The sequence below is a fragment of the Erinaceus europaeus genome, chromosome 10 (genome assembly GCF_950295315.1).
Source record: "Erinaceus europaeus chromosome 10, mEriEur2.1, whole genome shotgun sequence".
Taxonomy (NCBI): domain Eukaryota; kingdom Metazoa; phylum Chordata; class Mammalia; order Eulipotyphla; family Erinaceidae; genus Erinaceus; species Erinaceus europaeus.
In genome coordinates this window covers 82,824,521-82,847,463 of record NC_080171.1, presented here as the reverse complement: position 1 = coordinate 82,847,463, position 22,943 = coordinate 82,824,521, and the positions used below count along the sequence as shown (strand labels likewise).

At 47.7% G+C, this 22,943-nt stretch overlaps 1 protein-coding gene across 8 annotated transcripts in view; it reads right to left on the bottom strand.

Annotated features, from left to right (window-relative positions):
- The window catches only part of COL27A1 (collagen type XXVII alpha 1 chain), a 156,648-nt gene that overhangs the window by 54,838 nt on the left and 78,867 nt on the right, over window positions 1-22,943 (bottom strand). For all 8 annotated transcript variants that reach the window (XR_009552080.1, XR_009552081.1, XR_009552079.1 and 5 more), the window contains exons 15-24: window positions 20,618-20,671; window positions 19,928-19,972; window positions 16,624-16,677; window positions 15,363-15,416; window positions 13,341-13,394; window positions 9,509-9,562; window positions 9,292-9,345; window positions 7,661-7,705; window positions 6,448-6,501; window positions 4,234-4,278 (exon numbers count right to left, since the gene is read on the bottom strand). Coding sequence is in view for 5 of the 8 variants with exons in the window: in XM_060199997.1 (XP_060055980.1) it covers window positions 4,234-4,278; window positions 6,448-6,501; window positions 7,661-7,705; window positions 9,292-9,345; window positions 9,509-9,562; window positions 13,341-13,394; window positions 15,363-15,416; window positions 16,624-16,677; window positions 19,928-19,972; window positions 20,618-20,671 (513 nt within the window). In the remaining 3 variants the exon portion in view is untranslated. The remainder of the gene's footprint in view (window positions 1-4,233; window positions 4,279-6,447; window positions 6,502-7,660; window positions 7,706-9,291; window positions 9,346-9,508; window positions 9,563-13,340; window positions 13,395-15,362; window positions 15,417-16,623; window positions 16,678-19,927; window positions 19,973-20,617; window positions 20,672-22,943) is intronic.

Here is a 22,943-nt window from a genome sequence, read left to right as displayed (position 1 = left end):
TGAGGAATGAGTCAACTTGTCCCATAAAATCTGTTCCCATCACTAGAAAGGACCAAGATCTTGAACTTGATTGAGAACAAATCTAGCAGAATGGATCACTGAAGCAGTGAACCCAGCACTCGACCAAGAGTGAGGGAATGGCACTGGGGTCCAAAGGAGTAGCTGTGTGTGTTGTTCTAAGGTGGCACCTCAGGCTGGCATAATGTATTTTGTTACCTTCACCTGAGATTCTACCTCTGATCACTGGCTCTGTCACCTTTCCCTCCACATCGGGACTCCACAGCATGTGAGTGGGGCCCAGATCTCCCTCTGGTTATACAGAGTGAGGTGGGGATCTGTTTGCCTGGACTCACAGACATCTCAGTGTTGAAGTATTAGGTGAAGAGAGAGTGAAATGACAAGCTCATGGGTAACCAGTAAAAAAAATCAAGTTTTTTCTTTCTTTCTTTTTTTTTTTTTTTTACTTTTGTGACAATTTACTGTTTTTTTCTCTTTTTTTCTTTTGCCACCAGACTTGTCGCTGGAGCTCAGCACCTGCACTACAAATATACTCACTGCTCCCAGTAGCCATTTGATTGATTGATAGAAATTAAGAGGCAATAGAGAGGGAGAGAGAAAGAGAAACAATGGCAGCACCAATTCACTGCAGCTTTTCACCTGCAGGTGGGGTCCTTAAACTTGAGTCCCCTGCATGTTGTAATGTGTGCACTCTACCAGGTACACCACAATCTGGCCCCTTAACAGCTTATCTAAACAAAATAAACCCATATATTGTTCAAGGTGAGAACAGTATAATAACAGCTACTACATACTCTGTACCAAACCCTGTCCCTGGTGTTCTATGTCACTTCCAGTCTTCAGTTTGGTGGGTCCTAAACTACTCACATCATCTCTCTGATCCCCGTCTGCAGGATAAGGGACTTAGGATAAAGCTTGCTCCTGACCTCCCAGGGTTGTTGGGAGTATTAGAAATAGTACATGGGACATGCTCCTACTCAATAAGTGTGCGTTCCTGCCCATCACATTGGAATTTATTTTCAAAGAGTGCAGGGTTAAGACAGAGGGCTGAACTCCCCACAGGAAGCAGTTAGACATTCAGATGATTCCGAGTGCAGGGAATAAAAACTACTCTGTTAAAAAGCTTCTGCCCGGCTGGCCCAGTGAAACAGAAGGCTCACAGCAACTCGAAATTTATGAGTTGTTGGATCCTGGAAGGCAGGCGGGTCGTAAACCTCAAACAAGAAACCAAACAGCATCCTAGTGAATAAGGGCCATACAGAAAGTACCCACCATGTCCCAGGCAGGGCTCTATCCTGGAACATCCTGGCAGGCCCTTCCTGTGGGCAGAGCTGAGGCTGGTCCTGGGGAGCCAGGCCCAGAGGCCCAGGGATTCCACCTGGCAGGCAGGGAGGAGATACAGCTCTGACAGCTGTAAGCACATCTGGCTCCTGGTAAACTGGCAGGAGGGTACACAATGGTGGGGAGAAGGCAGCACTACTATCCATGCTGCACAGGCAAGATCTGAGCCTGCAGTTTGGGGGAGGAAGTTGGCCTAGTCCTGTCTGGAGATAAAGGCCCACTGTCTGCTGTGAGAGTTTTCTCCTATCCTTCCTCCTTCCCTTCTACAGGAAGCAAGACAGTCATGTGTCCCCCAGTGGGTTAGAATCTCAGGGTCCTCCTCTGAACAGTTTGCTGACAGCAAGGTTTATGACTTACAATCATTCTTGTGTCCCCAGCACCTAGAACAGAACTAGCTAAGCCACGTGAAATCTAACTGTTAGAAAAACACAAAGGCTTGGAGGTCAGAGGGTTTTCAGGTCCCTCCACTCTGTCAACTCTGACATCCTGGGCAAGTCACTGCATGGTGTCTCAGTGTCCTGATTCACACAATGGGGGTAATAAAGCCTATTAACACAGGACTCCTGGGGGAGTTATAGGTGATAGTGTATGAATCAGTGTTTGGAGTGGAACTTATTACTTGCAAGGTCACTAATAGATGAGAATGATCCTGTGATTATAAAGAGGGTTTCATCATTTCTCTTAGGAATCCTCTAATTCTGCCGTGACCAGGAATAACCTAGCCCTTCTCATATGAGATGGGGAGCAAGGGTACTGCTCAAAGGGAATCCACACATGTTGCCTAGTGGCAGTTAGCTCTGGTCCAAATAGCTCCCTCAGATGGTATCTAACTCTTTCTAGCTTCAGCTTTACCATCAGCCTACTGGGCCATCTTAGTCAATGCCATTCTCCACCATGAACTCCAGATTGTGATCAAAGGCATACTAGGTCTGAGAGAGTGAAAGAAACCATAGCTTCAATGTGATTGAGGCTGGACTTGGACCTGAGTCATGCAAATGACAAACAACACACCACCCAAGTGAGTTATTTCCCTGGCCCAGGTTCCAGGAATTTTTAACCTGCATATATCTTCTAGCATGCAATTCAGGGAGAGGGGACATAAAATTGTCAACTTAAAATTGTCTACATAAAATTGTCATTTTATTGTCAACATAAAAATGACAACTGCTATTTCCACTGACCTCAAATGGAAATTTAGCATTTCTCTCAAGCAGGAGTATAAGCAGAAACTCTACAATACCTATATGCTTGACAAGGTGGTCACAGATAAATACGTTACAGACAGTACTGCAGGGGTGTCTAAATGTACCTTACAGCTGGTCTCTACTGAAATGGTCTTAGACTTGTTGCTAGATCTCATTTCATCTTATCTTATTTTTTTCCAGGGCTTTGTAATTCCACTGCCTCTGGCAGATTCCCTCTCTCACTCTCCCTCTCTTTTTCAGATATCATGTAAATTCTTTTTCAGATAGTGAGTGAAAGACAGAGAGGGAGACAGAGGGCACCCCAGCACTGCTCCCCCTTTGCATGGTGCTCTCATATAGTGGCTGAGGACTTAAACCCAAGTCCTTTGCCCCTGACAAAGTGTGCCTTCTACTGGTGAGCTATCTTTTAGTCTTTTACCTCTCATGATTTAATGCATTAATAAAGAAGTATCCCCACCAGCTGGTCATGTTTTAACATACTTTCATAATTGCCTTTTAATGTAATTGATTTTATCTAATCCTTTTATTTCACTGTGTGCACTTAAAAATTCAGTTCTGAACAGTGGGGCATGGGCTTCTGCCAAAGGTGTCCAGACATAGAAGGGGTTAAAGGCCCGGGTTAAAGGCCCTGGTTAAAGTGATTTCCAAAGGCCCTTGGTGTCCTCACAGTCTAAGGTTCTGAGTATCTATTTCCTGGGGGCTATACCATCAGCATAACTCTGGAATTAAATTTGCTGATCACACTGCCTTTTTTTTTTCTTTTTCAATCAGGAAATCTATCCAGGCCACAGCAGTCCAAAACTCCTGGGCTTCCCACAGAATATGCTCGAATGACACTGGAAATGTTTCAAAAATCCAGCCCTCCCCCTGCCTTAATTCCTTTCTTTCCCCAACAGATGTTGCAGGCCTGGCAAGGAAGGCCATCGAGCATGGCTTTCACGCCAGTGATGGTGTTCCTCCATGGGGACAAATTCTTTCGGGTCCCCAGTATCACTTCTTCTAGGGAGTCCTTATTTGAAGGAGTGGAGAAGACAATTTCTGGGCCCATAGGGTAAGCATCCAGGAGATGTTGGTCAGGGAGAGGGGACTAACAAACCCAGAGGGGTTCTTTAAAGCATCAGTGACCTGGACCATAATACAGAATACCCTTGTACCTTTCTAATGTCTAGCTGCAGACCTAGTCCTGGCTCCCAACTAGCCAGAATCACTGGCTTGAATTTCATGTTTTTCCTTTTTGAACAGCAAACCCCAGAGTGTTCTGCATAATTTAGGGTTGCCTGGACCAAGAGCCCCTGGCAAGTGGCTCACTTCCCTGGTTTCAGCTTCCTCCTCTGTAAATTGATCTGGCGCAGCGGTGACTGTGAAGGGCTCTTCCAGGCTGAACAGAGTTACATCATTTCTTTGGGCAAGTGCCCCTGACCATGCAGAGTCAGGCTGACAGTGTGTGTGTGTTTGGGGGGAGGGGGGAAGGCCACACTGACTGTGATTCACAGCTTTCTCACACAGATGCGTCACCTCCCTGAGGGTCAATGTCCCCAGCAATGGAAGGGGGAGACAATGGACCTACCTCTGGAGTTGGGATAGGGGGTGAGATGAGAGGGCAGATGTGAGTGCTGATCAAAGATCTCAGGACAGACTAAGGGCTGGATAAAGAGGTGTGGTGACTTACCTGCTCACCCATGGGCCCAGGGCGTCCATGGTCCCCTGGCTCACCCTGGGGAGACACAGAAAGGAGGGTCACTGAGATAGCAATGAATATCCAGGCCTCAGCAGGAACACCTGGCAACTAGCCATCACCCCCTAACTCCATCGGGCCTCGACCAGGAACAGCATGCTCAGTGCTTGGTCTTGGAGACTCCAAATCAATGACAAGAACAAAGGGACACTTGGACAGAACACCTGGCCCCAGAGCTGACCCCAGCCACCCATCTCCTGAGAGGCCCCTACTTGATGTCTATTTCCTCTGAGTCTTTGACTCACCCAGTGCTTTCTGCGGAGGTGAAGGCTGAGGCTCAGAGAGGTGAGGTGCCCTGCTCCCCAGGTCATACAATGAGCTAAGGTGGGACTAGAATGGGGACTTTGATCTGACCCACTGAAACCCTCCCTGCTACTGTAACAGAACACCCTACCACAGTCCTGAGGAGTCAGGACTCAGAATCCTAGACCCTCAACCTTAGAGCTTTGCCCCAGCTCACAGGGTCTCCTCTCCAGTAACAAATAAGAGCCACTTGACTCCTTTGTCCATGGGGTTACCACCAGCTCTCAGCTTCTGTGGCCTCTCCAAGCCTTGTCTGTCAGCCTTACCCCAGGTGGGGTGGCTTTTTCCACAGCCTCCCAGGGAACCTCATGGTATAAACTGAGGAGAGAGGTGAGCAGATCCATGGGATAAGTCCACACAGACTGTGTCACTGCTCCTGCCACAGAAACTTAACTGGTCACTGAGGGAGAAAGGCCAAGACCTCAGAGGGTAGGCCACAGGCTGAGAGGAGTCAGGAGCTTGGCCCACAGATGGATGTAACCATCCAGGCTCAAGCTCCCCTCTACCGTCTCCCCTAAACTTTCTATTAGGCAAACCCCAGGGCTTCACAGCCACAGAGGCCATTTCCCTTAAGGAGGTGGGGGCATGGTCAACCTTCATTGCTCTAACTCGATCCTGCCCCCTTGCACATCTATCAGGTTGTCAGCCTGGCCTGATGTCCCTGCCAGAGAGATGGCTGGCATTAATTTATCGGGAGTCCCTGAAAACCTTGAAGCCCAACTGCCCACTTTCACACGGTCATCACACTCCTACCTGAATCAAGGATTTTCAAATAACTTTTTTATAAAGAAGAATAGAAAATGTAACACATACCTATTATACACAATGAGAGAAAAAGAGGGCCAGAGGAAAAAGGAAATCTAGAGTCTCATTCTCTATTGTAGGTGTATATGGTTTTAGAGTTTCTTATGTATGTGATTTCCCTGCTCCTGGGATAACATTTCATTTTTTTCACTTCAGAGAGAAAGACAGAGAGGAGAGACAATACATCATGTGTTGCAGGAGCTGAACTCTGGGCAGCACCCTCAGCAGTGAGCCGTTGTCCAGCCCCAACCCTGCTCACTCTTCAGTTGATGCTCTGCTTTGAGCATACAGAAAGACAGTGCAAACACCGTCTGTGACAGGCTTACACTATAACTTTCCTTACTTATTTTCTTTTGTTACTGGGGCCTCGACACTTTAGGGTGACTTTTGTAGGGAGAGAGGGAAGGAGGGAGGGAGGGAGAGAGAGAGAGATCATAGCATTGAATCTGAGTTGCGTGCATGGCAAAGCAGGTGCTCTATCTCAGTGAGCCTTTGTTTTCCTTTTTTTAAAAAAATTTTTTTAATTATATTTATTATTGGATAGAGACAGTCAGAAATTAAGAGGGAAAGGGATGATAGAAAGGGAAAGAGACACAGAGAGACATCTGCAGCCCTGCTTCACCACTCATGAAGCTTCTCCCTGCAGGTGGGGACTAGGGGCTCGAACCCGGGTCCTTGTGCACTGTAATACATGTTCTCAACCAGGAGTGCCACCACCCAGCCCGTTTTCCTTTTCTGTATCTGTTTCCTACCACTACTAACATAGTCAGTAGTCCATTGTGTCAAATATCCCACCATGCATCTCTGATGACTGCAACCTATCCTCTTCATATGCCCCACTGCTGGACATTTAGGTTATATGCATTTTTTAACCAATTCTTTTTGATGCAGAGGGATTGAATATATGACTTTCACAACCAGCCATTTATCAGGGTCATGGCTCATCTAGGTGTCTCCATTTGTTGACACACCCTCTCTCCTCTCTGCTCCAGGGATCTACTGTTTTCCCTCTCCAGCCCAGCCATTTCCAGGTCCCCTTACCTTTAAGCCATCTGGGCCTGGCCTCCCAGGAAACCCCTTCCTGCCTGGTTGACCCTGCAAGAGAGAAGAGAGTAAGAGGAAACAGCAGTGGGCAGCATCACTGGGCTTCTGGGATGTAGCACAGTATTTCTTGCCCAGGATTGCCCTGGGATGGGGATAACACAATGTCACAGGAGTGAGGAGCTCTGAACTGAAATGCCATGAAGCCACCAGCTGTTTTGGGAGTGCAGATGTGTGACCACAAGGAAGGTTGCCCTCCTCGGGCTATCTCCTGTGTAAATGTGGACTGAGGGATGAATGAAGCTAAGTAGTGGGAGAGGTTCAGGGGGTACGGGTTTAATGTCAATAGTCCTCTAAGAGTGGCCTAGGAAGCCCTGTGGGTTCCTGGAATTCTCTCAGAAGATTCAGGAGGTCAGCTACACTGAGCTGTCATCCGCTGTGTCACCCTCATCCTCAGGAATGTGAGTAGAGTTTTCCAGAGACTGCATGACAAGGGCTCATCAGCAGATTGAATACAGGAGCAGATTTCAGATGCCAGCTGACATCTATTAAAGCAGACATTAAAGAGACTTGGGGGAAAATGGTAAGAGACCATGCCACTCTTTTCATTAGATTGCCCTGCTATTTTTGAAGGAAAAAAAAGGCCTATCATTTTTGTGAACATGAAATATGTTTATTATTGATATTTATGTGAAATTATAATCTGTTTAAAGTGTCATGGTTGTCATCATTAATACTTACAGGGGCAAGGGCAGGGTACACACAAAAAATGGTTTTTGGATTCTTAGCTATGTTAAACTATGACAGGAAGTCTTGAGAGCATTAATTGTATGGGTTGCTATAGAGAAAGACTCACAGGGTGAGGTGGGAAGGGACAAAAATCTTCAGAAGGCCACCTGGATTAGAGGTTAAGTCCCAGGATGGAGGTCATCCCATTGAGTTAAGCCCCTGCACTCTCAGACCCTTATTGGCCTTGCATGAAACTAAGAAAACTCAGAAAAAAAAATGCTGCAAAACACTAGCACCTAACAGGCAGGCAGAGACAGTTGATCTCTTGCCCTTTTCCTTTGGAGTCTGTCCTGGTCACTTTTGTGACTGCTCTAAGGCTGTTACTGGTGACTTCTCTTTGAAGCACCACCCAGATGTCATCCATCTGTGAACCTCTGCTTCAGCTCCCACGTGACTCTTTTCCTCCGAGACCAGCAATACTCACCTCTAAGCCAGGGACTCCTGGTGGTCCTGTTGGCCCCTCATCTCCCTAGAATTGGGAGACAAAAAGCGAGAGGAAAAAAAGAAAAATTTAATCCAGTGTGACTTTTGAAAAACTTGTTCTGCAGGGAGGGAGATAAGTCTACAGAGGAGATTTCTTCTAGATCAAAAGACATGTACAGTTCTATAAATGCCAACCTCTCACCTGCCAGGACCTTCCCAGGCACAGGCACTATCATGGTTAGAAGCCAGGCCACAAAGAGACTTGCAGATGATAGGGAGCCCAGTATCATCTGAATATAGCCTCCCGGGTCATGCTGAACAGAAAAGTCAACCCCCATTTGTACTCTGTGGGAACAAAGTGGGAACTGTGGCTCAAAGGCATGGGGTTTGTTCTAATTTCTGCCAGTTGCTCACTGGCAGATTTTAGCCCTACTGTGTCTCAGAGTCCTTATCTGTAAAATGGTGCAGAGTAGAGAAGATTATCTTTCAGGATGCTACCTAGGTTAAGTGGAGTTCTTGGAGATGAGCAATGTTCTTTTTTTGAAGCCACCTCTAAGCATCATTCAGGATGGATTTGTGTGGTGGCTACTAGGTATGGTCAAGGAAGGGGAGGAAGTGGGTATGAGAGAGGGGCAAGGTGGAGATGTGAGCCCATGGACAGTTGCACGAATGACTGAAGACGTGAGCAGGAGGCAGGCCAGCCTCTCCTGCCTGGAGATGTGAGGGTAGGTGAAAGCAGGCCACAAATGCCACCCCTCCCTGGGGAATACAGGCCCGCAGTCTTCCCTGCAGGCTCAGGCAGCCCCAATCCAGCCCTTCTGGCCTGCCAAGCCTGACCAAGGGCGCCCCTCCAAATCTGCCCCCCACCTCTCTCCCCCAGTTTCCAGGAAAGCAGTCCCATGTGGCAGCTCATAGAGCCAACACTGGGACCCTGCCAAACCCAGAACCAACCTTTTGGAGGGAGCCATGTGGGCCAGATGCCTGCCTGTGGTTGTAGTGACTCTGCACCCACAGCAGGACTGTGTGTCACAGGGAGCCTGGGGTGGGTAGAGAAGGAACCCAGGCATGGGTAAGAGTCACCAGCTGAGGCTCCACAGGGCCATATACTCGTGAATGGTAGATATGCATATCTCTCTGACCCTACTCACTCTACAAGTCATATAAGTTGGTGGAGCAGATCCCAAGAGGAGCCCGGAGGAGCCAAGAGGTACAGGAATTGGGTGCAGACACTCTGTGTCATGTGGTTTGGCCTAAGTAAATGTGGTTTACAATGCCAGCTCTGCCTGCCACTAAGTGTGGGATCCCACATAGTTTCTTTACCCCTGTAAAGCAGAACTGCTCATTCCTATTCTCCCAGGTGAACTTGAGATATCACCCTCTGCACCACCATACTCATAACATAACATAGTTGTTCACTGAGAGGAAAAATCCTAAGATAGTGGGGGTGCAGTGGAGGGGGCTCTGCTTGTCAGGCCAAGGTGAAGTAGGTCCCTGGAAGGATCACAGGGTAGGGCTGTATGGAAGGAGCTGGGAGAGAGTGACCTTGACTGTGTCTTGGCCATGTATTCCCCAGCTCTTGGGACAGAATGGGTAGTGGGGGTGGTAGATAGGGGTAGGACCAGATGTGCTCACCTCAGGACCCAGCAGCCCAGCGGGTCCCGGCAGGCCTCGAGCTCCAGGCTTACCCTGGTCAGAAGGGAAAGAAAAAAGGTTTTCAGAGGCAGCAACTCCACCTCCATCATGACTAATGAGATTCCCCATCCTTTCTTCCAAGCCAGGGAGCTGGCCCCAAAGGTCTGTGGTTTCCACAGTTGTCAGCTTCAAGAGCAGGCAGGAGGTGGGTACTCACCTTCATGCCTTCAGGGCCGTTGTCCCCAGGGGGGCCAATGTCACCAGGGAACCCCTACAGGGGAAGCAGAGAACAGATTTCACTCAAAGAACAATGACCACACTGGGCTTTTCTTCCATCCTGCATGGGATGTAACCCTGGGAAGTCCATTAACTACCCAGATCCTTCCATTTCTGCTTTTAAATCAGGGTGTCTGATAGCAATCCCTCCATCCCCCAAAAACTACTGAGGAAACCACATGAGACTGTACAGGAAGTACTTTGTGCAGTAGCAAGCACCCACAAGGAATCAGATTCTGGGTCTGAGGGCAAGGCAGCCAGGACCCCAGCTCCAGCAACCTCCCACCCTGAGAAGTCTCATCCCATAATTCATAGTGATCTTATAGGTGTGATGATCTTCTGGCTCCATTTTGATTTTAAAAGGTAACACAAATAAAAGCCACTAGCATAATGGATATCAGCTTCTTCGAGCTGAAGACCCAACCAAATGACAGGGAGCTTCTCTTCCCACAGTGGTCTTTGCACAATTTATAGATGTCTCCCCATCCCACAGGCTGCTCTGTCCCTACAATGATGTCCAGTGAGGGGCTCGGGTAGTTTCCATTGCTAGAGATCTGGATGCCAGGCTTGTGTGGGTGTGAGTTGACCCCCCCAGTCAGGGTGGGAACAGCTCTTTCCTTGTCCCAAGCATCATAGTTGATTCATCCTAGAACCATGTTCACTTCCATGGCAACCCAGTCAGACCCTCTGTTTCCTGTCAGCTAGAAACCAAAGCCCTTTCATACAAATCCTAAGACCAAAATCCCCATTCCAGAATAAAAGCAATAATAATTTTCTTAACTCCCACCTTTCCAAGTTGCTTTGCTTCCTTTCTCTTTTGCTAACTCCTATTAAATTCCAGCTAAAACATCCTCTCACTCTTCTCACCAACAAAGGCAAGAACAATCCTGAATTCAGAGCTCACACAGGAAAACAAAGCACCATGTTTTTATCTCCAAACAGAGAAACTCAGAATCCCATTTGCTGCCAGTTCACTGTGTTACTCTGGGCAGGCTCCTGAACCTATCTGGGCTTCACTTCTTCATCTATAAAATGATGGTCAATTTGAGTCAGAGAGATAGCAGAAAGGTTGTGCATAAGACTGTGTATGTCTAGGGGCTGGGTGGTAGTGCAGTGGGTTAAGCACACATGGTGCAAAGTACAAGGACCAGTGTAAGGATACTGGTTCGAGCCCCCAGCCCCTCACCTGCAGGGGGGTCGCTTCACAAGCAGTGAAACATATATGCAGGTGTCTATCTGTCTCTCTCCCTCTGTCTTCCTCTCCTCTCTCGATTTCTCTCTGTCCTAACCAACGACAACAACAGCAGTAACAACAATAACAACAAATACAACAACAAGGACAACAAAAATGGAAAAAAACCAACAAAGAAAAAAAAGACTGTCTAAAAAAAGACTGTCTGTGCCTTAGGCACCACAAGTCCAAGACTCAATCCTTGTCACTACCACAAGCCAAAACTGATTAGCACTTTGGTTGGTTGGTCTCTCTTTATCTCAAATATCAATCAAGGGGGCCAGGCAGTGGCACACGTGGTTGAGCACATATATTACCATGTACAGGGACCCAGGGGTTGAAGTTCCTGGTCCCTACCTATAGGGGGCAAGCTTAACAAGTAGTAAAGCAGGGCTCAAGAGGTCCCTCTTCCTTCCTCCTTCTCTATCTCCTCCTCCTCTCTCAATTTATCTGTGTCCTATCAAAACAAACAAAAAAAAAAAAAAGAAAGAAAGAAAAAGAAAGAATGAAAGAGAGGAGGAAAGAGGAAAGAGAAATGTTTATAGGGAGCAGTGGATTTGTCATGCAAGTACTGAGCCCTAGTGATAATACTGGTGGCAGTAAAATAAATCAATCAATAATCTCTCTTTAAAGTGATGCTGCTGTTCTGAAATTTAAAGGGGATAATGGAAGCAATATGCTTAGCTCAGGGTTTGACACCTAGTAAGTGTTCAAAACAAAAGCAAAAACAGAATTTTGGGTCCCAAATCCTGGGAAAATAAGTCTGCTGGGGGAGGGGGAGGGGGGTGGTCAGTTTGACAGTTGAGACTCTTATCTTATCAACTCTTGGACCTCACACAGATGAGCTCTCAGACAAATGAGAGCTCATGGGGGGGGGGGGGCGGATCTAAAGAGCTTCCACCCACAGTCTCCTGGAGATCAGGCAAAGACCTCAGAAGGCGTGAACAGGCTTGTCAGCTTCTGTTTTCAGCTGAGAGAAGCCATCTTCTGGGTGTCAAGTCAGCCAAGGTAAACAGCAAGTCAGGAAGAAGCAACTCCCAGATTTGTCCAGGGTCTCCAGAGAGATCTCAAGCTGGTCTCACTTGCTGCTAGTGGCAGAGTGACCCTGAGGAAGTCACCTCCATGCCCTGTAACTCAGTTTCCACATCTGTGAAATGGTAGGAGTCCTTCTTCAAAGGGTCATGGAAGCCATTCAGTAAGTCTGCTCCCCAAAGGTGCAGCACAGTCTCCTGGTGCAGAGAAGGCCCCAATAAAAGCAAGGGAGCATGCCATCCACCCTCACTGGCCAGACAGTTGGGAAACCCAGACTCTCAGGAAAGCCTTTTTCCATGACGACCAGAGGAAGGGATCAGGGCCATGAAAGAGAAGCCAACTCACATTGTCTAAAGATAGGGCTGCACCAGGGCCAAAGGCAACATAGGGGAAAGGCAGAACTTGCAGCCTTCAGGAAATACCCCTTGGTTCATCCTGGGTATGCCAGGAGCAGTCCCTGGAAGGGTCAGAAGAACCCAGAGGAGCTAAACTTTTATGTCTGAGATTTCTTGAATGAGCAAGGTCCAAAACCAGGGAGTCAGGGGCAGGTAGGAGGCTCAGGCTGGGGTTGCCTCAGACCCCCAGAAGGGTCTGGACAGAGAGCAGCCCTTCTATTTCTCACTAGTACCCAAATTGGGGATGATGGGGGCATGTGCAAAAGGAGTTCAACTGACTGTGCCTGACTTCCCTGTATGTGAACACTAGCCCATAAGGGTCTAGCACACCCAGGCTAATCTGAGAGGAAACGTCATACTCCCACTTCCTTAACTAGAGTTACCCGAACTTGCTAAACCCACCCTTTGCTGGTCCTCTCAATTTCTACTGAAACACCAGAATCAGACATATTTCTTCTCACTCCCCATTGCCAGAAGCTTTGCACCCTGACCTTTTCCAGGGTGCTTGTGAGCTACTGCAAGAGTTCCAGGACTCAAAGAGAATTTCTACCTCAAACTTTAGGGGAAAGAATGTGAAGGCTCCAGGCAGTAGAGCTCAGACAAATTTCTGGATGCTTTTCTTTTCTATCTGGAAACTGTGAAGCCAGGAAGCTAGGAAGGGTATCTCCCCTCTGTCCCCAGATAATTTCTATGTCACTGTCTTTAAGACAACCAATGTGGGGTCAGGTGGTGGCTCACCTGGTTAAGGGACCCAGGCTCAAGTCTCTGGTCGTCACCTGCAGGGAAGCTTCACGATGGTGAAGCAGGGCTGCAGGTGTCTCTGTCTCTCTCCCTCTCTATCTCCCCTCCCCTCTCATTTCCTCTCTGTCTCTAGCCAATAATAAATAAACAAAAGATAAAAAAAAAAAAGACAACCCATGCCACCCACTCCCAGTCAACCAGGAGGCACAGGGGAGAGAAATGGAGGAATCTCTGGCCTAAGAATTACTATTCTCAGTATCATCTCTCTTTCATCTCAGTTAAGAAGTCTCTTTCCTTTTGGGGGGCTCCATTTTTCAAAGACAACACGCAGCCCCCAGTTGGAGCCAAACACAGAGAAACAGAGCATCACCTACCTCTGGTCCAGGGGGGCCGGGAAACCCAAGGGATCCTTTGTCTCCAACTTTGCCCTGTGAAAGAGAAGGGGAGGCAGGGGAAGTGAGGGCCCACCTCCCACTGACCCCTGGTTGGGAGGCTGTAAAAATTTAGGAACATCTGAATGAAATCTGCCTAGACAAATGCAAAAACACTGCCTTAGTCCCTCCTCCTACATGTACTAATCACTAGGTATTGGGCAAGTCACATCACCTGTGGAACCTTAGTTTCCCCTTTTTCAAATGGGAGTAATAATGATTATTTTAATTCCTGAGGTTGCTGATAGCCTTCAAAAGATACAATACATGAAAAAAGGCAGTACACAGTAGCATTCAGTAAGTAACAGGGGTCAAGCTATGGCACACCTGGTTGAGCACAAGGACCCAAATTCAAGGTCCTGGTCCCCACCTACAGGAGGGAAGCTTCACAAATGGTTAAGCAGTGCTGCAGGTATCTCCCTCTCCCTCCCTCTCTGCCCCACCTTCTTTTCAATTTTTCTATATCCAAAATAGAAAGGAAATAGAGAGACAAGCACACACACACACACACAGAGAGAGAGAAGAAAAGAGAATTAGAACATAAAAGTAGCCTTGGAAAAGGATTTAAGTTGGGGGTGAAAGTGTTTTGCTGACAACTATCATGGGGAGATGAGAAATTGTATCCAAGTATTAAGAACTATATTGCAGGGAGTCAGGCGGTAGCATAGCGGGTTATGCATTGGATAGCGGGATGCATTGGATCAACCTTCTCGTGGTGCATCCCGTGAGTACCCACTCATTGGGGAAACTGATGATCCTTCCTAGCCGACTGAATCCACATGGATCCCAGTCACTTTCAAAGCCAGCAACAAGCAGCTCCTGACAGCTTTCAACCTGACCTGTTGACTGGCTACGGAAGAAGAGCAAACACTAGAAGAAGAATAGCGGGTTAAGCACAGATGGTGCAAAGCACAAGGACAAGCGTTAAGGATCCCGGTTGAGCCCTGGGCTCCCCACCTTCAGGAGAGTCATTTCATAAGCGGTGAAGCAGGTTTGCAAGTGTCTATCTTTTTCTCTTCTTCTCTGTCTTTCCCTCCTCTCTCCATTTCTCTCTGTCCTATCCAACAATGACGACATCAATAACAACAACAATAATAACTACAACAATAAAATAAGGGCAACAAAAAGGAATAAGTAAATAAATAAATATTTTTTTAAAAAAGAACTATATTGCAGACCATCAACTTCCCAATAAAACGATTTTAAAAAATGGCTTCTGGGAGTTGGGCGGTAGTGCAGTGGGTTAAGCACAGGTGGTGCAAAGTGCAAGGACTGGCACAAGCATCACGGATTGAGCCCCCGGCTCCCCACCTGCAGGGGAGTCGCTTCACAGGTGGTGAAGCAGGTCTGCAGGTGTCTATCTTTCTCTCCCCCTCTCTGTCTTCCCCTCCTCTCTCCATTTCTCTCTGTCCTATCCAACAACAACATCAATAACTACAACAATAAAACAACAAGGGCAACAAAAGGGAGTAAATAAATAAACAAATATTAAAAAAAAAAAGACTTCCAAAAGCAGTGGATTCCTTGTGCAGGTACCGGGCTTAACATTGGTGGCAGTAAAAAAACAATAAATGAATAAACTGTTAATGTTATGCTGAATAATGTTACTGAGTACAAGTAGGGGGATTCTGGCCACAGTTCTGCCAGGGACTGAGGTCCATCTGTGATGCTATGTGAGTCCTAGACTTTCTGGGCCTCAGTGTCCTCATTTGCATAATGTGAAAATCGTTATTCCTACTCTGCTCAGTCCATCTCCAGAGCTGTTACAGGAAGAAATGAGGTCCCAGAGGGTGAGGTCTTTCTTTCTTTCTTCCTTTCTTTCTTTCTTTCTTCCTTTCTTTCTTTCTTTCTTTCTTTCTTTCTCTCTCTCTCTCTCTCTCTCTCTCTCTCTCTCTCTTTCTTTCTTTCTTTCTTTCTTTCTGGGGGAGAGCTGTGTGTGTCTCAGAGTAGAAAGTACTTACTTACCAGAGATCCTGGTTTTCCCCGTGTGCCTGGGAGCCCTGGCAATCCCCGGCTCCCCTAGAAAAGATACAGAACAAGCTGATTAGTGAGGAATAACCATGGGCAGATGACTGTTCAGCCATCTTGGATGGCCTGGAGAATACCACTTTTGGGGGAGCTAGCTCCTGCCCCCCTTTCCTTACTAGCCAAATTCAGCTCAGCACTCTGTAGGCTGGGCCCTGGGGATGCACAGGGGAAAGAGCAGCTTCTGAGCTCATCAGGCCAGACTGGAACCCAGGCCCCTGGAGCTTTGAGTAGTGCTTCATGTATGTGTGTGGGGGTAGGGGGAAGTTTGAAAGAGGAGACTTAGTGGAAAAGCAGCAAGCCTACATGGCTTGCAACCCAGAGACACCAAAGCTGGGTCAGGACAGGCCAGCCAGGAGGGAGGGAAGAGGAAGGAGGAGAGCTGGCCAACATCTGGGCCTTGTTGACTGGCTGGGTGAGGTCCAGATGTGGCCACATGGTGCTGGACACAGGCAAAGTGGAGCCGGCCTTGGCAAAATGCCTGGCTAATCAGTCAGCTAAGAAGGCAGCTAGCTACTCACTCAGTCACTCACTCAGTCACTCGGTCACTCACTCACTCACTCACTCACTCACTCACTCACTCACTCACTCACTCAAATGTGTCCTGAATGTCCACTGTTAGGTCAATGTCTGATCCAAGCCCCACCAGGGCATTCTGGGACTGTGTCCATAGAAAGCACATCAAGAGACAGCAGGCCAAGCACAAGACTCCAGCAACTAGGCCAGGAAGATGGCACCACAGGTGAGGACCAGATAGGTAGCCCAGGGCTCTCAAAGGAAGGGAACTGCTACTTTCTTCAGTTGGGCCTTGCAGACGTGGGACACAGTGCACAGTCCAGTGGGGATGGTGCCCAGAGCTGTCAGGACTAGGGACAGAAGAGTGGCAGAATGGTCTGTTCAACTGGGTGGTCCTTGGTGTCAGGTGAGTAGCTGGGATTTCACTCTAGGAGCAATAGGGAGCCCTGGATGGCTTGGGAACACAGAATAAAGCTATGTACTCAATCTTGTGGCTATAGCAAAGTCAGATCGGGGAGGGAACAGGTTAGGGGTGGGCCTGGAACTAAGCCAGGAGACCACTGTAAAGTTCAGGGAACAGATGATGAGAGGATACTCTGAAGATGGAGAAGGCAGGGTTGTTTCAAGGACGCCAGGAAGCAAAGGAGAACAGAGAAGGGGGCAGGGGAGCAGCTGCTGCAATTACCTTATCTCCTTGGAATCCAGGATTTCCCAACACACCTGGAACCCCTTGTTCACCCTAAATACACAGCAGCAAAGAAGGTTACAGTGAAGACCATGGTGGGTTCCAGAGTCTTCCCCCACCTCCAGACCCACTGGCAGGTATAGCGTAGCAGAGGCTGCTCCCAGGGCTGATCTGACCAGCAGCAGCCTGTTAGAGCAAAAGGCAGTCCCATCCCAGGGCTAAGTGGGGAGGTAATCCCACCAGCCTCTTCACCGAATTGCCTGGGGTTGCTCAGGTGGCTACACTGCTCAGTGTCACCTGGCCTTTTCCTTGTGAATTGAAGGAACTGCTTCTTAGGTTTTTGAGCTTTTTCTCACCCAATGATGCCACACCAGGGTGAGTGAAGCCCTTGCAACAGCCCAGGGGGCACTGTGGATCCTGAATGCTTGCCTCTGCTGCTTGCTGTTTCTTGCCACCAGGGTGTGAGCTATCACATCATCCTTCCCAAGGAGTTTCTGTGCCAGTAATCAGCTTCAGTCAACATCCAATTCAATGCTTATAATCAGCTATAGCACGAGCAACCAGATCGTCTAGCTTGTTAAGACTATGTGCAAACAGTGAGTAAATGGATCTTGATTTAGATCTGAGTGCTTCTTTTCAGAGATGAGGTATTACCCAGGCTTGGTGACACTGATGCTGGCTGCTAGGGGTCTCTCTTGCTCCTTCCCTGCTTTAGCCATCTCCTGAGAAAGGTCTTGGCAGAAACCGATCAGGAGACAGTCCTCCTTACGCTCGGAACCCCTGCACATACCATCATTATTTCCAGCTTTCCACGTTGGCTGTTTCTAATTGAATCCTGGCCCTGGGACTCAAACTACATTCACAGTCTTGGGAGCAGTTGGAAGAATGGGGAGAAAAACCCAGGAAGAATGAAGATTTTGGGAAAGCTCACATTGTGTAATTAGAGGCCATGACCCAACAATAGAGCCTTTCTGGCAGGAAAAACAAAACAAAAAACACCAAAAAAAAATTTTTTTTTTACACTGACTTTGGTTTTCCCATTTGGAAAATCCTACACAACATCCCAAAGTCTTGATAAACAAGGAACTTTTTTTTTTCAATGTTCAAAGGTGGAATGGGGGGATATACACCCACTTTTTAAAAGGTGCTTATGAAATCAGGAAAATGGATTTAGAAGAAGTGGGGCCTGGAGCAGGAGTCCCTGTTCCAGAATGTGCCTCCATGTGGGGAGAGGGAACCACATGTTTGTGCGTGGGACCAGGGCCAGGCTGGGTCATGGAAAATCTCAGATTCTAGGCAGAATGACCATAGAACATGAAAGGCTAGCTCTGTTATTCCAAGATGGGGCTGGGGATGAAGGTAGGGTGAGGGATGAGAGACTGATCAGAACCCCATTCCTTGCAAAGTGGACACTCCTCCCCAGCCAAAGGGGCAGAAAATAGATGTCTCTCTCTTTCTTTCTTTCTTTCCTTCCTTCCTTCCTTCCTTCCTTCCTTCCTTCCTTCCTTCCATTTTTGTCTCCTCCTTTTTCTCTCCCTCCTCCTCCTCATTCTTCTTCAAACCAAAGATTTCTTTGATTTTCTTGAAAACTATGGACAGGGAAAATCATTTCCTTCTCCTTTTATCCCCTCAGTGCTTTCCATTTCTAAATGTCCCAGGCAACAGCAGTTAGCAAGCCAATGAGTTCCATGTAACACATTTATTTCCATGTTCCCAAGGAAAAGGGAGCTGGAGGCCAGCTCTGCAGAGGGGCCTATAAAAAAGCTCACTGCCTACACTCCCATTTCCCTCTTTGTTTCCCCTACTCCATGACTTCAGCATTTCCAGAACGCTAATATTTCAGGCCTCTGAGTAAATGGGATAGCTGCTGGGAAGCCCCCACCTCCAACGGAAAGCCCCTACATCTCAAGGGCTGGGCCTGGGAAAGGGGGCTTAGCAGCCAACAAAGCCAGGGCAGAGCCAGGAGGTAAAGTCGGGTGGGGATCTGGCAGGGGGATGAAACAAGGAAGTGGGGGAGACAGCTGGGGGCCTGGGTGAGACAGCAACAGATGGAAGACATGGAAGCTGATGGGCGTGCACATTTCAGCCCAAGGATTCTGATTTTTTTGTAAGAGTTCAGGGGCCCAGGCTGGTTCCCCTGAAACTACTAAGTCTCCTCTAACATCTCGTTTTCTCTTTAAGCCTCAGTTTCCCCAGCTGTGAAATGTAGGCACTGGAGAATGTAACTAGCAAGGACCTGGTCATCTCTACCCTTTCAGACCATAGTTCTACTTTGTGGATGGGGCCTCTGCAGACAGGTATCTGGTTGAGAATCCTAATAGTGCTTAATGGCTGTGAGGGCTTAGCAAGCTTCCTTTCACTGGGAACTGGAGGCTAGAGGGGGTCAATCCATGCTGAGTACCCAGATGATGTCAGCACTGACCCTGCCCATGCTTCTCAGCTGATGAAAGGGCAGGGCTGTCAGAAAGCAGGTGCAACAGAAGCCTGGCCACTCTTACAGCTATGCAGCCCTTACTTACACAGGCTTGTGGAAACTTAGATTTGGCCTGAAAGCCCTCCCACACTCACAGTGGGTGCCTGGTTTACTAAGAGACAAGGGGTGAGAATGGGCAGAAAAGCAATCGGGGTGGAGCACGAGGAGCACTGCCTTTCCCACCAGTTCCCTTCAATGTTTCTGTCACTCAAATGTTCCATGACACAAGCCAAATAATGAATCCTGGAGTCCTACTGAGTCACCACCAGCTCTGCCCAGGTACTGGGCATGGGTGAACTAGTGAGAGTTCAACAGGGGCTGTGCAGAGGCATCCCCATGGCTGCTGGGAGGAGAGCCAGCAGGGTTCAGAGTGCAGCCAGCCTATCCTTCTTCATTCTCACTTCAGCCTCTGAGTGAGAGTCCCAATTCCAGTCTAGGAGATATACATTTACTTACATCTTCCTGTGCCTGGAAGAGGTCTCTGGACCCCACATCATACCTGCCCTTGGGCCCATCATCTCCATCACTCAAGCCCACCTTCTATGTTCTGTGGCTTTGGCCTCAAAGTCTAAACATTTGCCTCAGCTTTAGAACTTCAGGGCCTTGCCTTGCCTCACTCCTACCTCCAAGAATCTCTAAGATCTATTGCCAAGGTCTGCATCTCCCCACAGCCACCTGAATCCCACTCAGAGTTATAAAGGAGAAGCCAGAAGCACAAAGACAGGCAGTAAGCATGCTGGGGCACCCTGGGGGACAGGCAGCAGCAGCGTGGAGGCAGAGGGGGCTGACATGCAAATAAAACACAGTGCAATAAGGGAGTATTCAGATCACCTTATCACCTTTCAGTCCGGGCTCCCCCATGTTTCCCATCAGTCCCTGTAAGACAAAGGTGGGGGTCCAGCTGTGGGGGAGGTTCAAACCCCACTGAAATACAGCATGTTCAGTCTAGACCCACCAGCTAGCCACAAGACCTCATAAAAGATGCCATGGCTGGGAGGGTTTTCTCATCTGTAAAAGGGGGCAATATCCTCAGCTCATAGGACAGAAGGAGCTCCTAGTGTTGAAGGAGCATGAGAAAGGGGCAAGGGACTTATGACCCATAGTGCTTTAGGCACATTGGGGAAAAAGGTGCTGGTGGGGAGAGATGGTTTAAATAATAAAGGGATATGCATTGCTGGCTTAAGGAGGTCTAACATGGCTCAGTAGTTTCAGTGCATCTTTTCCCTGCAGACTAAACACACTGGAAGCATTATAGCTTCTCGATCCCTGGGGATGTTCCCAGAGGACTTTCAGGGTTCAGGTCCAGAACCACATCAGAATCACTCTCAGCTCAAAGACTGCCATCTAAGAAATGGCACATAGATGACTGGCTTTCCGGCTGGGGGAGCAATAATCCCCAACTTCCCAGCTTCTATCTGGCACCCTCTGGGTGTCCCTGTCCTGCTCCACCCTGCGATGTATCAGGTCACCCTTCAGTGTGTCCTAACATGAAACAGAATGTGTGTGATGGCACCTGCTTACCTTTATGCCCTTGGGTCCTGGGTAGCCAATCAGACCCAATGCTCCCATGTCGCCCTGGGAAAAGAAAAGAGGATACCATGAGGGGTGGCTCATAGGAGGCTGGCCTGAAAGGAATGGTGCCCAAGGTCCCCAGGGCTGGGTAACTATACTGGAATGATCTTGGATTTAGGAATGCTCCCTATTTAACTCTGATAGAGCAGATCTCATGCAATTTTTTTTTCTAAGTTCATTTTGACTATAGTTTCTTCCACAACTATTTCTTTCTCTCCTGTACTAGACAGCAAATCTTTTCTATCCTCTAGCAGATGTTGTGCTTCCCAGGCTAACTAAGGGGTTAAAAGCAAGACAAATGATTTCTTGAACTTCAGTCTCCCTATGTGCTATATTGGGGCTATAATCTCCTCTTCTGAGAGCTGCAAGAGTTAAACTAAGCTTATCCAGGAGCTTTTTGATTCCCAGAACTTAGTGAGGGAGTGCCACTGTCTGCTTCACCATTCAGTCATTATCCTGGGAGGACAGAAAATAAGAAGTGGGGCTCTCAATCCCAGACACCCCAGAGTTGGAGATGACCCCAGTAAGATGATGCGAAGATCAGTTGGTGGAGGACCAAGGAAATAGCATAATGGTTACACAAACCAACTTTCATGTCTGAGGTACCAAAGGGTCCTTTTTTAATCCCCAGCATAAACTAGAGCAGGGCAATGTTCTGGGAAATCTCTCTCTCTCTGTCTGTCTCTCTGTCTCTCTCTCTCTCTCTAGTTAATGGATTAAAGGGCCCAATTTCAAGTCAGCTAGGAGCAGTGGGATCCCTAGACTCCTTGAAGTCAAGTCCCCTTCATTAGATTTTTTTTCACTGAGGGCTTAGGGAATGCCAGGAAGTTAGCTTAGTATAGGTCAAAGTCAGGCAACCTGGTGTCATCACTCTTCTGCTGCTCACTATGTGGTTTGGGGAAGTTCACTGTCTTCAAGCCTCAATTTCCCCCACTAACAAGTGGGGATCAACAATACCACCTACCTCCTAAAGTCATTCCCAGTAACTGACTTAGGTATGTCAAGATCTTTGCACACTGCCGGCAGGCATTTTTGCCATCACAGTGCTACTGGTATCTTGTGGACAGAAGTTCCCACAACGGGAGTCGGGCTGTAGCACAGTGGGTTAAGCGCAGGTGGCACAAAGCACAAGGACCGGCATAAGGATCCCGGTTCGAAGTCCAGCTCCCCACCTGCAGGGGAGTCGCTTCACAGGCGGTGAAGCAGGTCTGCAGGTGTCTATCTTTTTCTCCTCCTCTCTGTCTTCCCCTCCTCTCTCCATTTCTCTCTGTCCTATCCAACAACGACAACAACAATAATAACTACAACAATAAAACAACTAGGGCAACAAAAAGGGAATAAATAAATAAAATAAATATTAATAAATAAATAAATAAAAGAAGTTCCCACAACAAAGAATTACCTAGCTAACAATGGCCATAATGCTGAAATGAAAAACCTTGTGCAGGATGAAGTGACTGCATTTCCTCTAGACAAATACACACACACTCTCTCTCAGACTTCCCCACTGTCCTCCACCACAGTCACAATATTTAGCTGACGACCAGAGGAAGGGAGCCCTTGAAAATACGTTCTGGCCTCCATTTTTCATCCTAAGGTGCATGAATACCCTGGGCCTCACTTTTCCCCTTTCTCAAGGCAGGCTCCTTGGATTCCTCAGGCTAGTGCTCTGAAACATCAGAGGAACAAAGGGACTCAGTCCATGTCACAGTCATTTGGAGACATCTCAGAGGGAGACCATGTAGAGGAGGCACGACCACATTCCTGTCCCATTTGGCAGAAAGGTCACAGGGTTAGTGTGTGGGGGAATGCCCCAAAGGAGGAGAAAGAAAGAGATTTTATAGACAACAGTGTAGATCAGCCCAAGTGATGCTAATTCACACACACACACACACACACACACACACACACACACACACACACACACACACACACCTTTCAGAATGATTGAAATCAGTTGAGGCAGAGACTGGAGTCTGGTTGGTTGTGACTTTACCTTTATAAGGAAAAATACTCACCTTCTCTGGACCTTAGGATTCCTACTTGGTTGGATTGAACAAAACTTTCTAACTAAGCCTTTGCTAACATAATGCTTTTTTTTTTTTTTTAGTTCTCACCAAGTATTCTCCTCATCGAACAAGCACAGGTTCATTTTAACAGTACAACTGATCACTTGGACACTTAGGATAGGGCAGCCAGTCCCCATTCAAAGAAGTATAACTTAAAAAAATATTTATTTATATTTTTAGATAGAGACAGAGAGAAACTGAGAAGG